Source organism: Coregonus lavaretus (assembly GCF_964263955.1).
Source record: "Coregonus lavaretus genome assembly, contig: HAP1_SCAFFOLD_47, whole genome shotgun sequence".
Taxonomy (NCBI): Eukaryota; Metazoa; Chordata; class Actinopteri; order Salmoniformes; family Salmonidae; genus Coregonus; species Coregonus lavaretus.
This window is the reverse complement of record NW_028161510.1, coordinates 2,135,155-2,147,388: the sequence shown is the minus strand read 5'-3', so window position 1 is coordinate 2,147,388 and position 12,234 is coordinate 2,135,155. Positions and strand designations below refer to the sequence as shown.

The 12,234-nt window shown below is 44.7% G+C and overlaps 1 protein-coding gene across 1 annotated transcript; it reads right to left on the bottom strand.

Annotated features, from left to right (window-relative positions):
* Positions 1–1,079: 1,079 nt before the first annotated feature.
* LOC311120516 (uncharacterized protein) lies at positions 1,080–12,031 on the bottom strand. Its single transcript, XM_084195101.1, has 4 exons — positions 11,747–12,031; positions 4,563–4,869; positions 2,548–3,912; positions 1,080–2,333 (listed from the first exon to the last, which is right to left on the bottom strand). The coding sequence occupies exons 1-4, from the start codon at positions 11,753–11,755 to the stop codon at positions 1,240–1,242; spliced, it is 2,775 nt and encodes a 924-aa protein (XP_084051227.1). The 5' UTR covers positions 11,756–12,031; the 3' UTR covers positions 1,080–1,239.
* Positions 12,032–12,234: the final 203 nt, after the last annotated feature.

Sequence of the window (12,234 nt, the reverse complement as noted above, 5' to 3'; positions counted from 1 at the left end):
TTATATATACTGGGGGAAAAACGAAGAAGAGTCAGGAGCATTCAGATTATTTTGGGACGGTGCTCCTCCAGACACCGCGGGTCTGTAACTTATGCTGTAACCTCGTGATTTTAATAAAAGCCTCTAAACACGGTGCAGCCTAAGCGGACTCCTTGATTGACAGCAATAATTGCCAGCATTCACCCGATACGACACTAATCAGTAGTTTCTACTGCGAGCTAGCTATTGTGAGCGGACTAGCTCTGTTTAGGTTGTCATATCATTTCGGACATTTAACCCTGTATTTGTAAAGGATAATGTCCCCCAGTTAGTTGTATATATGCCCTGTAATTTGTATAGGTGTGTGGTACATCATTATATGGGTATTACGTTTTATTTCATTGTTTAGAGGTATTCAAGTTCATTGCGCAGGTGCTACGCTTTATAGTACACTTGCGATGGCACCCCTTTGATCTCAAACGAGTGCAGTCACAGTCACGTTGTATTGCGCTGTCTGACCCCGTACAGCATTAAGTCATCATAGTCATGTTGTAGCCATGCATATTGTTTAGAAGAGATGTGAATTGGAGATTGTATTCTGTCATTCGCTATTGTATCTTTCTCTCTCTCCACACACACACTTTGGTTGAAGCAAGTTGCCAGACCACTAAGTGCCTCAGCCCATCCCTGCTTCATACACTGCGGTGCTGTTCTGCGCCTGTGCATCTTCAGCGTTATTAAACCACCTCAACTGGAAAACCGGAGAAAAAAAATGCTTGTATGCCTAATTTAACCGGCCGCTCTAGAAAGAGCTCCCGTAGTGACTGTGCAGCAGCCCGGTCATTAGTCTTCCTCAATAGGAGATAAAAACTATTGTGTCTACATGGATGATGCTTCCTGTAACTAATCTTACTTCTGGTAAAACTTGCTGCATTTTTTGTTGTTCTCTGAAGAATAAGGAATGCCAAAGTTCATAGGAGCTTTGTATTTAATCTTACTAAAAGCAAAATAACGTAGTATGTATTAATATATGCGTTCAATTTGAATTAAATTGAATTAAAACATGAACTCTTATTATAACATTGCTAAAATATTCTACATTATTTAATTGACAATATGAGCCCATGAAATAAGACACTAATAAGCGAAGTTCATCGCACATACATCACAGCTGTACAGCTTCTCTCCTGTGTGACTCCTACTATTGTGTCTTGCCAGAGAGCATGACTGAGTGAAGTTAATCCCACATAGATCACAGCTTTAGGGCATCTCTCCAGAGTGAATGCGTCTGTGCTTAGTCAGGTTTGTTGACTGAGTGAAGCTCTTCCCACACTGGTCACAGCTGTATGGTTTCTCTCCAGTGTGTACTCTTCTGTGTATTTTCAAATCACCTGGATGAGCGTATCTCTTCCCACATTGATCACAGCTGTAAGGCTTCTCACCTGTGTGTCTGCGCATGTGTACATTCAGGGTGCTTTGTCGAGAAAAGCTCATTCCACAGACAAAGCAGCCAAAAGGTTTCTCTCCTGTGTGTGTACGCATGTGTTCATTCAGGGCTGTGGTATCTTTGCAGCTCCTCCCGCATTGATCACAGCTGTAAGGTTTCTCTCCAGTGTGTACACGCTTGTGAATAGTCAGGGCTCCCAAACGAGCAAAGCTCTCCCCACACAGACCGCACCTGTAAGGTTTCTCTCCAGTGTGTACACGCTGGTGTTTAGTCAGGGATCCCGAACAAGCAAAGCTCTTCCCACACAGACCACACCTGTAAGGTTTCTCTCCTGTGTGTATACGCTTGTGTTTAGTTAGGGATCCCAAACAAGCAAAGATCTTCCCACACAGACCACACCTGTAAGGGTTCTCTCCTGTGTGTGATCGCTCGTGCTCTTTCAACTTTGCTGGTGTATAGAAGCTCTTCCCACAGTCTGAGCAGAGGTAGGGCTTCTCTCCTGTGTGTGTTAGCTTGTGTGCAGCCAAGCAGTTAGGCCGAGTGAAGCCCTTTCCACATATATCACAACTATGAGGCTTCTCTCCAGTGTGTGTTAGCTTGTGTTCAGTCAGGTAATCAGTTCGAGCAAAACTCTTCCCACACTGGTCACAGCGGTAGGGTTTCTCTCCAGTGTGTGTTCGCTTATGTATAGTCAGTTGTCCTGATGTACAGAAACTCTTCCCACATTGATTACAGCCATATGGTTTCTCTCCTGTGTGTATTCTCTGGTGTCTCTTTAGGTCTCCTAAATGAGGGAAACTTTTCTCACACACGTCACAGCTATAAGGGCGCTGGATCACTTTCAACCCTGGAGCCTTCCCAGATGATAAGCCCCTCCCACTGAGCGAGCGACCGTTAGGGCTGTCCCCTGTGAAACAAAAGACATGAAGTTAAGGTTCCTCATATGTACCAAAGTATTTAACAATAAACTAGTGTTGATGTATCTTCCCTATTCAACACAGATGAACTGCTATACAACACTGAATAGAAACGTTTTGCAAATATGGATCAATTAATAAATATTGATCAATCAATGAACTGTTACAGGAGCAGATTGCAGTCTAATCCGCCATTCTTCTTACTTGCTTCATCATCATCATCATCATCAGACTGGCTGGGCCTCATGGGTGCCACAGTAGATTCTTCCTGTATTTTTCCTGTCTCGTTTCTCTCTCCTCCTGTCTCGTTTCTCTCTCCTCCGGTCTCGGTTCGCTCTCCTCCGGTCTCGGTTCGCTCTCCTCCTGTCTCGGTTCGCTCTCCTCCGGTCTCGGTTCGCTCTCCTCCGGTCTCGGTTCGCTCTCCTCCGGTCTCGGTTCGCTCTCCTCCGGTCTCGGTTCGCTCTCCTCCGGTCTCTTTTCTCTCTCCTCCTGTCTCGGTTCGCTCTCCTCCTGTCTCGGTTCGCTCTCCTCCTGTCTCGGTTCGCTCTCCTCCGGTCTCGTTTCTCTCTCCTCCTGTCTCGTTTCTCTCTCCTCCTGTCTCGTTTCTCTCTCCTCCTGTCTCGTTTCTCTCTCCTCCTGTCTCGTTTCTCTCTCCTCCTGTCTCGGTTCGCTCTCCTCCTGTCTCGGTTCGCTCTCCTCTGGTCTCGGTTCTCTCTCCTCCTGTTTCGTTTCTCTCTCCACCTGTCTCGGTTCTCTCTCCACCTGTCTCTGTTCTCTCTCCACCTGTCTCTGTTCTCTCTCCACCTGGCTCGATACTCTCTCCGCCTGTGTGGGTTTTCTGATGACTCTTCAGGTTTCCTGACTGAGCGAATCGCTTCCCACATAGATCACAGCTATACGGTTTCTCTCCAGTGTGTGTTCTCTTGTGTACAGTCAGCAGTCCTGACTGAGTGAATCTCTTCCCACACTGGTCACAGCTGTAGGGTTTCTCTCTGGTGTGAATGCGTCTGTGTTTAGTCAGGTCTGTTGACCGAGTGAAGCTCTTCCCACACTGGTCACAGCTGTAAGGTTTCTCTCCAGTGTGCGCACGTATGTGTTTTGTCAATTCACCTGCATGAGTGTATCTCTTCCCACATTGATCACAGATGTAAGGCTTCTCTCCTGTGTGTGTACGCATGTGTACATTCATGTTGCTTTGTCGAGAAAAACTCATTCCACAGACGTAGCAGCTAAAAGGTTTCTCTCCTGTGTGTGTACGCATGTGTTCATTCAGGGCTGTGGTATCTTTGCAACTCCTCCCACATTGATCACAGCTGTAAGGTTTCTCTCCAGTGTGTACACGCTTGTGAATAGTCAGGGCTCCTGAACGAGCAAAGCTTTTCCCACACAGACCACACCTGTAAGGTTTCACTCCAGTGTGTACTCTTTGGTGTCTTTGTAGGTTTACTGACTGAGTGAAAGTCTTCTTACACACATCACAGCTATAAGGTCGCTGGATCCCTTTCAACCCTGGAGTCTTCCCAGATGATAAACCCTTCCCACTGAGTGAGCGACCGTTAGGGCTGTCCCCTGTGAAACAAAGACATTAAGTTAAGGTTCCTCATATGTACCAAAGTATTTAACAATAAACTAGTGTTGAAGTATCTTCCCTATTCAACACAGATGAACTGCTATACAACACGGAATAGAAATGTTTTGCAAATATGGATCATATGGTTACAGGAGCAGATTGTAGTTTAATCCAGGTGTTCCCAACCTTTTTTTTGCTTCCTGACCAATACAGCTGTCTTTTGAGTCGCAACCAACCACAAGGGTTGAGCGGGTGAAAAAACACACAGACAAAAGAATACGTTTGAAAAGATACATCCTGCCATGGAGCTGAAAGAACATGTTGCAGTTTAAGACCATTTCCTACAACCCTACACATTTGACATGGCTAATACTGTACTCCTATGCTCCAGCATTATAACAAAATCAAAGGGCCGGATTGGCTAGCAGCTTTTTTTTTTTCTCTCTAAATTCTCAAAGATTATAACCTATTATTGAAAAGTATATAGGTCCATTATCTTTTCTATATAATTTCTATTTGGTTTTAGTCACTTACGTTCACACTGACAGCATTTTTCCATCCCGAAAATCTATTTCTAAAATTGCAAGGTCATCCCGTGACCCACATAGACCCCTTCCATGACCCACAAGTAATCAACCATTCTTCTTACCCGCTTCGTCATCATCAGACTGTCTGGGACTCATGGGTGCCACACTAGATTCTTCCTGTATCTTTCTGATGTCCTCTTTCAGTTGGAGTAACCAAGACATTCCCTGCTCTTCCGATTTCACCGAATCTGCATTTTCCCACATTTCCTCCATGATTTTACGTCGTAACGAGCGATGGTTCTTTCCTTTAACCTGGGAGCCATCTATTCCACAGCGTTCACACAGGTATCGTAAATTATCCTCGGTTAGACGGTGTAAACTCTGTTCGATTTCAGCGAACAACGTTTCCTTCTCTCCACTCATGATGTCCTGCTGGTGGGAACAATGACAAAGCAATCAATGGCAAGACAGCAGGAAGTACATACACTTTAGATGACCTGTAGTAGAAGACAGCAGGAAGTCCATACACTTTAGATGACCTGTAGTAGAAGAATGATACATCACACAGTATTGATAGTGTAATAATATGATTATTTACAGCATTTATTTAGCAGTGTTCTCTTTTCATCACCTAATGCAACTACTTGAGTAGACAAGGGTTAGGCTACAAGGGTTATGCTACAAAGGGTTAGGCTACAAGGGTTATGCTACAAGGGTTATGCTACAAGGGTTAGGCTACAAGGGTTAGGCTACAAGGGTTATGTTACAAGGATTAGGCTACAAGGGTTATGCTACAAGGTTTAGGCTACAAAGGGTTAGGCTGCAAGGGGTAGGCTAATCCTAGTTTAGCCACAAGAGGCTGCCACTCGCCTGTGTGTGAGATTGATGTTTGGTTAAAATTTGGAGTGTCCTCGCGCAATGACAGTTTTGAAGTCTCTCGCTTAATGGATTTACATTCTTCATTTCAAGGTAAGTTTATTTCCAAGCAAACTATAAGAGAGAGCAATATTTCCGTAGTCTGTATGTAACCCACAATCTGAGATATTCAATCTTCCATAATCTAAATGATACCAAATGTTGAATTGTTAAAGCAGCATGTGTTTACAGTCATAACATACAAACACAGCACACAGACACACAGCAAGATCGAAGTGAGCTTGATATGTTTTGTTGTTTAATTTAATTTAAAATGATTATAAATAAGTGTTAAATAACTACATGGTCTTGGTCTATCCCCACATTAATTTATCTTTATCATTTTTTAAGTAGTTCTATTACAGTGAACTTTGATGACCCCTAAGTAAAAAACTAAAATTTAAAAAATTTAAAAAACTAAAAATGTCTGGTAGAATTTGTTTGTGACGTGTGCCACTAGTAGATCAACAATCCACTGTTATTAACATTGCAAAACATAACATTACCATATTATGCCAGCTCCAAGATGGGGGAAATAATTGTTTTGTCCTATTATAGTGAACTTTGAGGGATTCTAATTCAAACTTAACACAGTAAAAACGGTTGGTAAACACTTTGTGACATGTGTGCCACTAATACATCATTAATCCATTGTCATTAAAATTGCAAAACATAACATGCCCATATTATGCCAGCTACTACATTGGAAAAACACTAGTTTACAGTGAAAATACAAATTTGACACAGTAAAAATGGATGGTAGTGCCAGTGGGCTAGCTAGCTAAAGTTAGCCAGTAGTGCCTCTTCATAGCCAGCTCTCTAACCTACCTGTAGCTAGCTACATATCATAGCCAATTAGCTAGCTACTAATATCTCCCAGTGTCCCCTCCACTGCGCTTTATAGTCTCCTCCCGCGAACTCCTCGCACACACTGGCTGTTCTTCTTCTGTGGGGTTTCACAATGGCTGTTGTTGCCGGGGCAGCCAAAAAACAAGCTACATCGAGACAGCTATTTACCAAGAGAGTTTATCTATATTTTTCATAGCTGTCTATTTACCACCACAAACCAATGCTGGCATTAAGATTGCACTCAATGAGCTGTATAAGGCCATAACTAAACAGGAAAACGCTCATCCAGAGGCAGCGCTCCTAGTGGCCGGGGACTTTAATGCAGGGAAACTTAAATCCGTTCTACCTCATTTCTACCAGCACCATGCACCATGTTAAATGTGCAACCAGAGGAAAAAAACTCTAGACCACCTTTACTCCACACACAGAGACGCATACAAAGCTCTCCCTCGCCCTCCATTTGACAAATCTGACCATAACTCTATCCTCCTGATTCCTGCTTATAAGCAAAAACTAAAGCAGGAAGCACCAGTGACTCGGTTAATAAAAAAGTGGTCAGATGACGCAGATGCTAAGCTACAGGACTGTTTTGCTAGCACAGACTGGAACATGTTCCGGGATTCTTCAGATAGCATTGAGAAGTACACCACATCAGTCACTGGCTTCATCAATAAGTGCATCGATGACGTCATCCCCACAGTGACCGCACGCACATACCCCAACCAGAAGCCATGGATTACAGGCAACATCCGCACTGAGCTAAAGGGTAGAGCTGCCGCTTTCAAGGAGCGGGACTCTAACCCGGAGACTTATAAGAAATCCCGCTATGCCCTCCGACGAACCATCAAACAGGCAAAGAGTCAATACAGGACTAAGATTGAATCGTATTACACTGGCTCTGACGCTCGTCGGATGTGGTAGGGCTTGAAAACTATTACAGACTACAAAGGGAAACACAGCCGCAAGCTGCCCAGTGACACGAGCCTACCAGACGAGCTAAACCATTTCTATGCTCGCTTCGAGGCAAGCAACACTGAAGCATGCATGAGAGCACCAGCTGTTCCGGATGACTATGTGATCACGCTCTCCGTAGCCGATGTGAGTAAGACTTAAGCAGGTCAACATTCACAAGGCCGCAGGGCCAGACGGATTACCAGGACGTGTACTCCGAGCATGTGCTGACCAACTGGCAAGTGTCTTCACCGACATTTTCAACCTGTCCCTGACTGAGTCTGTAATACCAACATGTTTCAAGCAGACCACCATAGTCCCGTGCCCAAGGACACTAAGATAACTTGCCTAAATGACTACCGACCCGTAGCACTGACGTCTGTAGCCATGAAGTGCTTTGAAAGGCTGGTCATGGCTCACATCAACACCATTATCCCAGAAACCCTAGACCCACTCCAATTTGCATACCGCCCCAACAGATCCACAGATGATGCAATCTCTATTGCACTCCACACTGCCCTTTCCCACCTGGACAAGAGGAACACCTACGTGAGAATGCTATTCATTGACTACAGCTCAGCGTTCAACACCCTAATGCCCCCAAAGCTCATCACTAAGCTAAGGATCCTGGGACTAAACACCTCCCTCTGCAACTGGATCCTGGACTTCCTGACGGGCCGCGCCCAGATGGTAAGGGTAAGCAACAACACATCTGCCACGCTGATCCTCAACACGGGGGCCCCTCAGGGGTGCGTGCTCAGTCCCCTCCTGTACTCCCTGTTCACCCATGACTGCATGGCCAGGCACGACTCCAACGCCATCATTAATTTTGCCGATGACACAACAGTGGTAGGCCTGATCACCGACAACGATGAGACAGCCTATAGGGAGGAGGTCAGAGACCTGGCCGTGTGGTCCCAGGATAACAACCTCTCCCTCAACGTGACCAAGACAAAAGAGATGATTGTGGACTACAGGAAAAAAAAGAGGACTGAGCACGCCCCCATTCTTATCGACGGGGCTGTTGTGGAACAGGTTGAGAGCTTCAAGTTCCTTGGTGTCCACATCACCAACTAACTATCATGGTCCAAACACACCAAGACAGTCGTGAAGAGGGCACGACAAAGCCTATTCCCCCTCAGGAGACTGAAAAGATTTGGCATGGGTCCTCAGAAAGTTCTACAGCTGCACCATCGAGAGCATCCTGACTGGTTGCATCACTGCCTGGTATGGCAACTGCTCAGCCTCCGACCGCAAGGCACTACAGAGGGTAGTGCGTACGGCCCAGTACACAAGCTTCCTGCCATCCAGGACCTCTATACCAGGCGGTGTCAGAGGAAGGCCCTCAAAATTGTCAAAGACTCCAGCCACCCTAGTCATAGACTGTTCTCTCTGCTACCGCACGGCAAGCGGTACCGGAGCGTCAAGTCTAGGTCCAAAAGGCTTCTCAACAGCTTCTACCCCCAAGCCATAAGACTCCTGAACAGCTAATCATGGCTACCCGGACTATTTGCACTGCCCCCCCCCCACCCCGGTGCCCCCGCACATTGACTCTGCACCGGTACCCCCCCTGTATATAGCCTCCCTACTGTTATTTTATTTTACTTCTGCTCTTTTTTTCTCAACACTTTTTTGTTGTTGTTGTTTAATTTTACTTTTTTTATTAAAAAATAAATGCATTGTTGGTTAAGGGCTGTAAGTAAGCATTTCACGGTAATGTTTACACCTGTTGTATTCGGCGCAAGTGGCATATAAAAATTGATTTGACTTGACAGCTACGACCGGAAGTGACGGTTGCCAGCAAGCACTTCTTCTTCGATGAGGTTTAACGGCGGTTGGCATCCAATAAATGTTGCATTACCGCCCCCTACTTGACTGGAGTATAACTCCCTTATACTTTTCTCAAAAAATTACATTAAAAAAACCTACCATCTAACACTCAATAAAAAAACACCACCCTACTCTATTTGTATCTATTTATATCTATTTAGTCCTACTTCAGGCCAACAGCCTGAAAGGACGGGACACCACCACTTAACACTCCCTGTAACTCTTCTGACGTAAAGTCTCGCACACCCAAATACCTCTCTGCAGCTGCCACCACAACCTCAATCTTCGGCGACTTACGTTCCATCCCTGCAGTACAGTTGATATCCATTGTTATAAATGCTAAAAATCCAATCTTACTGAAACATATAACTTGTTGGCCTATCCCTCTGTACTGGTACATCTCTACTACTCTCACCACTCCCCCCCCCTTGACCCATCTTCCTCTACTTTCTTCACTGCCTCAGCATATGACAACTTCTGCACTACTCTAACCCTGGAAACCTCAACCTGCCTCTCTTGTACCGGACATTTCTGATCCCCAGCCCCTTACAATTAACATATACCACTACTTTCCCCAATGCAACACATTCCTTTGTCTCATGCCCTTCTGCACACTTCTCACACCTAGGAACCTCCCTCCTACACACTGCTGCCACATGCCCATAAGCTTGACACCTGTAACAACGTAATGTATTTGGCACAAAAGCTCGTACAGGATAACTTATATATCCTAACATCACTTTGTCAGGCAAAGACTCAACATCAAAACTCAAAAGAACAGACAACGACTCTTCTGTTTCTCCACTCACACCACCCTGTCTGCGTCGCACCAAACTACGAGCATCACAAACACCGGGAATCTTCCCCTTCAGTTGGTCAACTTTCACATTTACCGCTATCCCAGTAATCACTCCTTTCAATGGCACCCTTTTCTTGAGAGCGAAACAATTCATAATTGTATGATATATATTATCTCTTGCCCCCATTCGTTTAACATGGAGCGCCTGGCCCCTCTGACCAGCAGAAACACAAACAATTATCACCAGACCACTTCTGGTTACCCTCACCGATTCCACAGCACCCAACTCTGTTTTCACCCACCCTGAAACCACAAATGGATCAGGGTCCATTTTCCCCCAAAACTTCACTCCTACTGTCACAGACTCATTTTTATCCTGACCCTCGATGCAAGCCTCGGGCTCCGAGAACTTCACCACACCTACCACCTCCGATACGTCGCCCTCATTCACTTCCATTTCTCCTCCTGTCTTCAGCTCACTCTACTAACACATCCTACCACTCTTCTTTAACAAACCTTCTCCCTTTTCCCCGCCATTTTTAACTGACTCAAGCTCACCCTCTTCCTCCCTCGCTCTCTCTCTCAGACCTCCTCTGCCTCTCTTTTCCCCTCCATTCCTTCTCCGTATTCCAAGTATACGTCTCCTTATGATAATACTGCACTCCTGACATACTCCTTGTTCTTGCCTTCACAAGGGACGCCATTTAACCGGCGGTCACAATCTCCGTACAATCAGCACGAACCCCTCGGGATGTAGCTCTCAACAGTGCATCCCACTTGTAAAGCAGCTGGTTCGTCTTGATGTTCTTCTTTATCAATAGCTACCGCGACACTTATCCATTTCAAACAAGCGTGCTGTTACATTTTAGTCATTTAGCAGACGCTCTTATCCAGAGTGCATACATTTTTCATACAGCCCCCCACCCCCCCCGTGGGAATCGAACCCACAACCCTGGCGTTGCAAACGCCATGCTCTACCAACTGAGCTACACGAGGCCTGTTCCAACCACCATTCACCGGCTCGCTTCCTCTTCTCTGTAAGGCCCAGCCCGTTCTGCCAGCAAACACAGGCAACCTCTCTGCTCTTCTGCCTCACGTTACCGAAACCCCGCCCACAGTGTTTGATTGACAATCAGCATAGGTCGAAAACGATAAGACAAATGAGGAAAGGAAATAGCAAAATGACGTATTGCGATTGATTTATCGAATTTTATTGATCATTTGAATTTTGACAGTCTTAAACCACAGAGTATGGAAAAGCATTGTCAATTGCCAATTATTTTTGTCACAATTCATCCTATCACAACAAGGAAATGACATGGCAAACATGAGAAATTATTTAAGGTTTTTCCTTTAGATTTTTAAATGTTTCAGTGTTGAACTGGATATTAACATGGAAATGAAATATCAAAACACACATTTCTATTTATTTTTCAAATTGGCAGACAATAGGCATACTCAACCATGAAAATACCCATTTAGGAAACGCATACCCATTTAGGAAAAGGAATTGCAAACATGATATTGATTTATCATTTGTCCATTTGCGTTTCGGCAGCTAAATACTTCCAGACACTTCCCGGATGTAAAGAACTGAACTCAGATCTCGAATAATGACGTCATACCAACATGGCCGCAACCAAATCAAATACAGAACGTATTCTTTTTGTAGCAATTCATAACATCGTTTAAAGGCATCGACATGAAAAATAAAGGTTACGTTATGGTTGATTTGAGCTATTTATCTTTTAAATGGAGCAATTTAAGACTAGCTAACGTTTACCGACGACTAGTTTGGCGGAAACTTCCGTGTCATACTTGCAATCGCGGGTTTGTTTGGACTTCAGAAAACTGGGATTGGTAACATTATCATCATAACTAGACTGTAAACATTCGTCGTTCATGAGGGCACAAAAACAAATCCGGCTAAAGCTGTTGTTGAACAATAGCTAGGCAACTGACCAGATTCATTGTAGAAAAGCCATCTACGTAGCTAGCAAGTCTCTGTCCACCGTTTTCTTCCACGTGGAAAGGGAGGTAAGCTATATCTCGTCAGTTTTGGCTAATGGTCCTTTACGACTGCGCTGTATTTTTAGATTGAGATGAGAATATCTTGCTTGAAAGCTACTGGCACGACTCTTTTAGCTGGCTACCATTTTTAGTAGCAGGGCAGCAACTTCCGCTTTGACACAGGCCAGAGCAATCGAGAATCTACATAGTAGAGACAGAAGAGGAAGCGAGACACTCCATTCGCTGTTTGTTGTTATGGGACTCCCTAAAACACGCCACTTAAATACAGCTACGACTTTTCGCAGCAGGTTATGATAATTAATGTAGGAGTTTAGGAAAAGGGTTAGCGAAAATGCTTTACTAACCTGTTACGAAGTCACTTGTATCAAAGTGGGGTGTTTTTAGGGAGTCTCTTTTTTTTGTGGTTCAATGAAAGTCCA

Coding starts and splice junctions, on each gene's coding strand:
- LOC311120516 (XM_084195101.1), bottom strand. Junction 3,913..4,562: donor GTCTGATGATGACGAAGCGG/GTAAGAAGAATG, acceptor TTTGTTTCACAG/GGGACAGCCCTAACGGTCGC. Junction 2,334..2,547: donor TGATGATGATGATGAAGCAA/GTAAGAAGAATG, acceptor TTTGTTTCACAG/GGGACAGCCCTAACGGTCGC.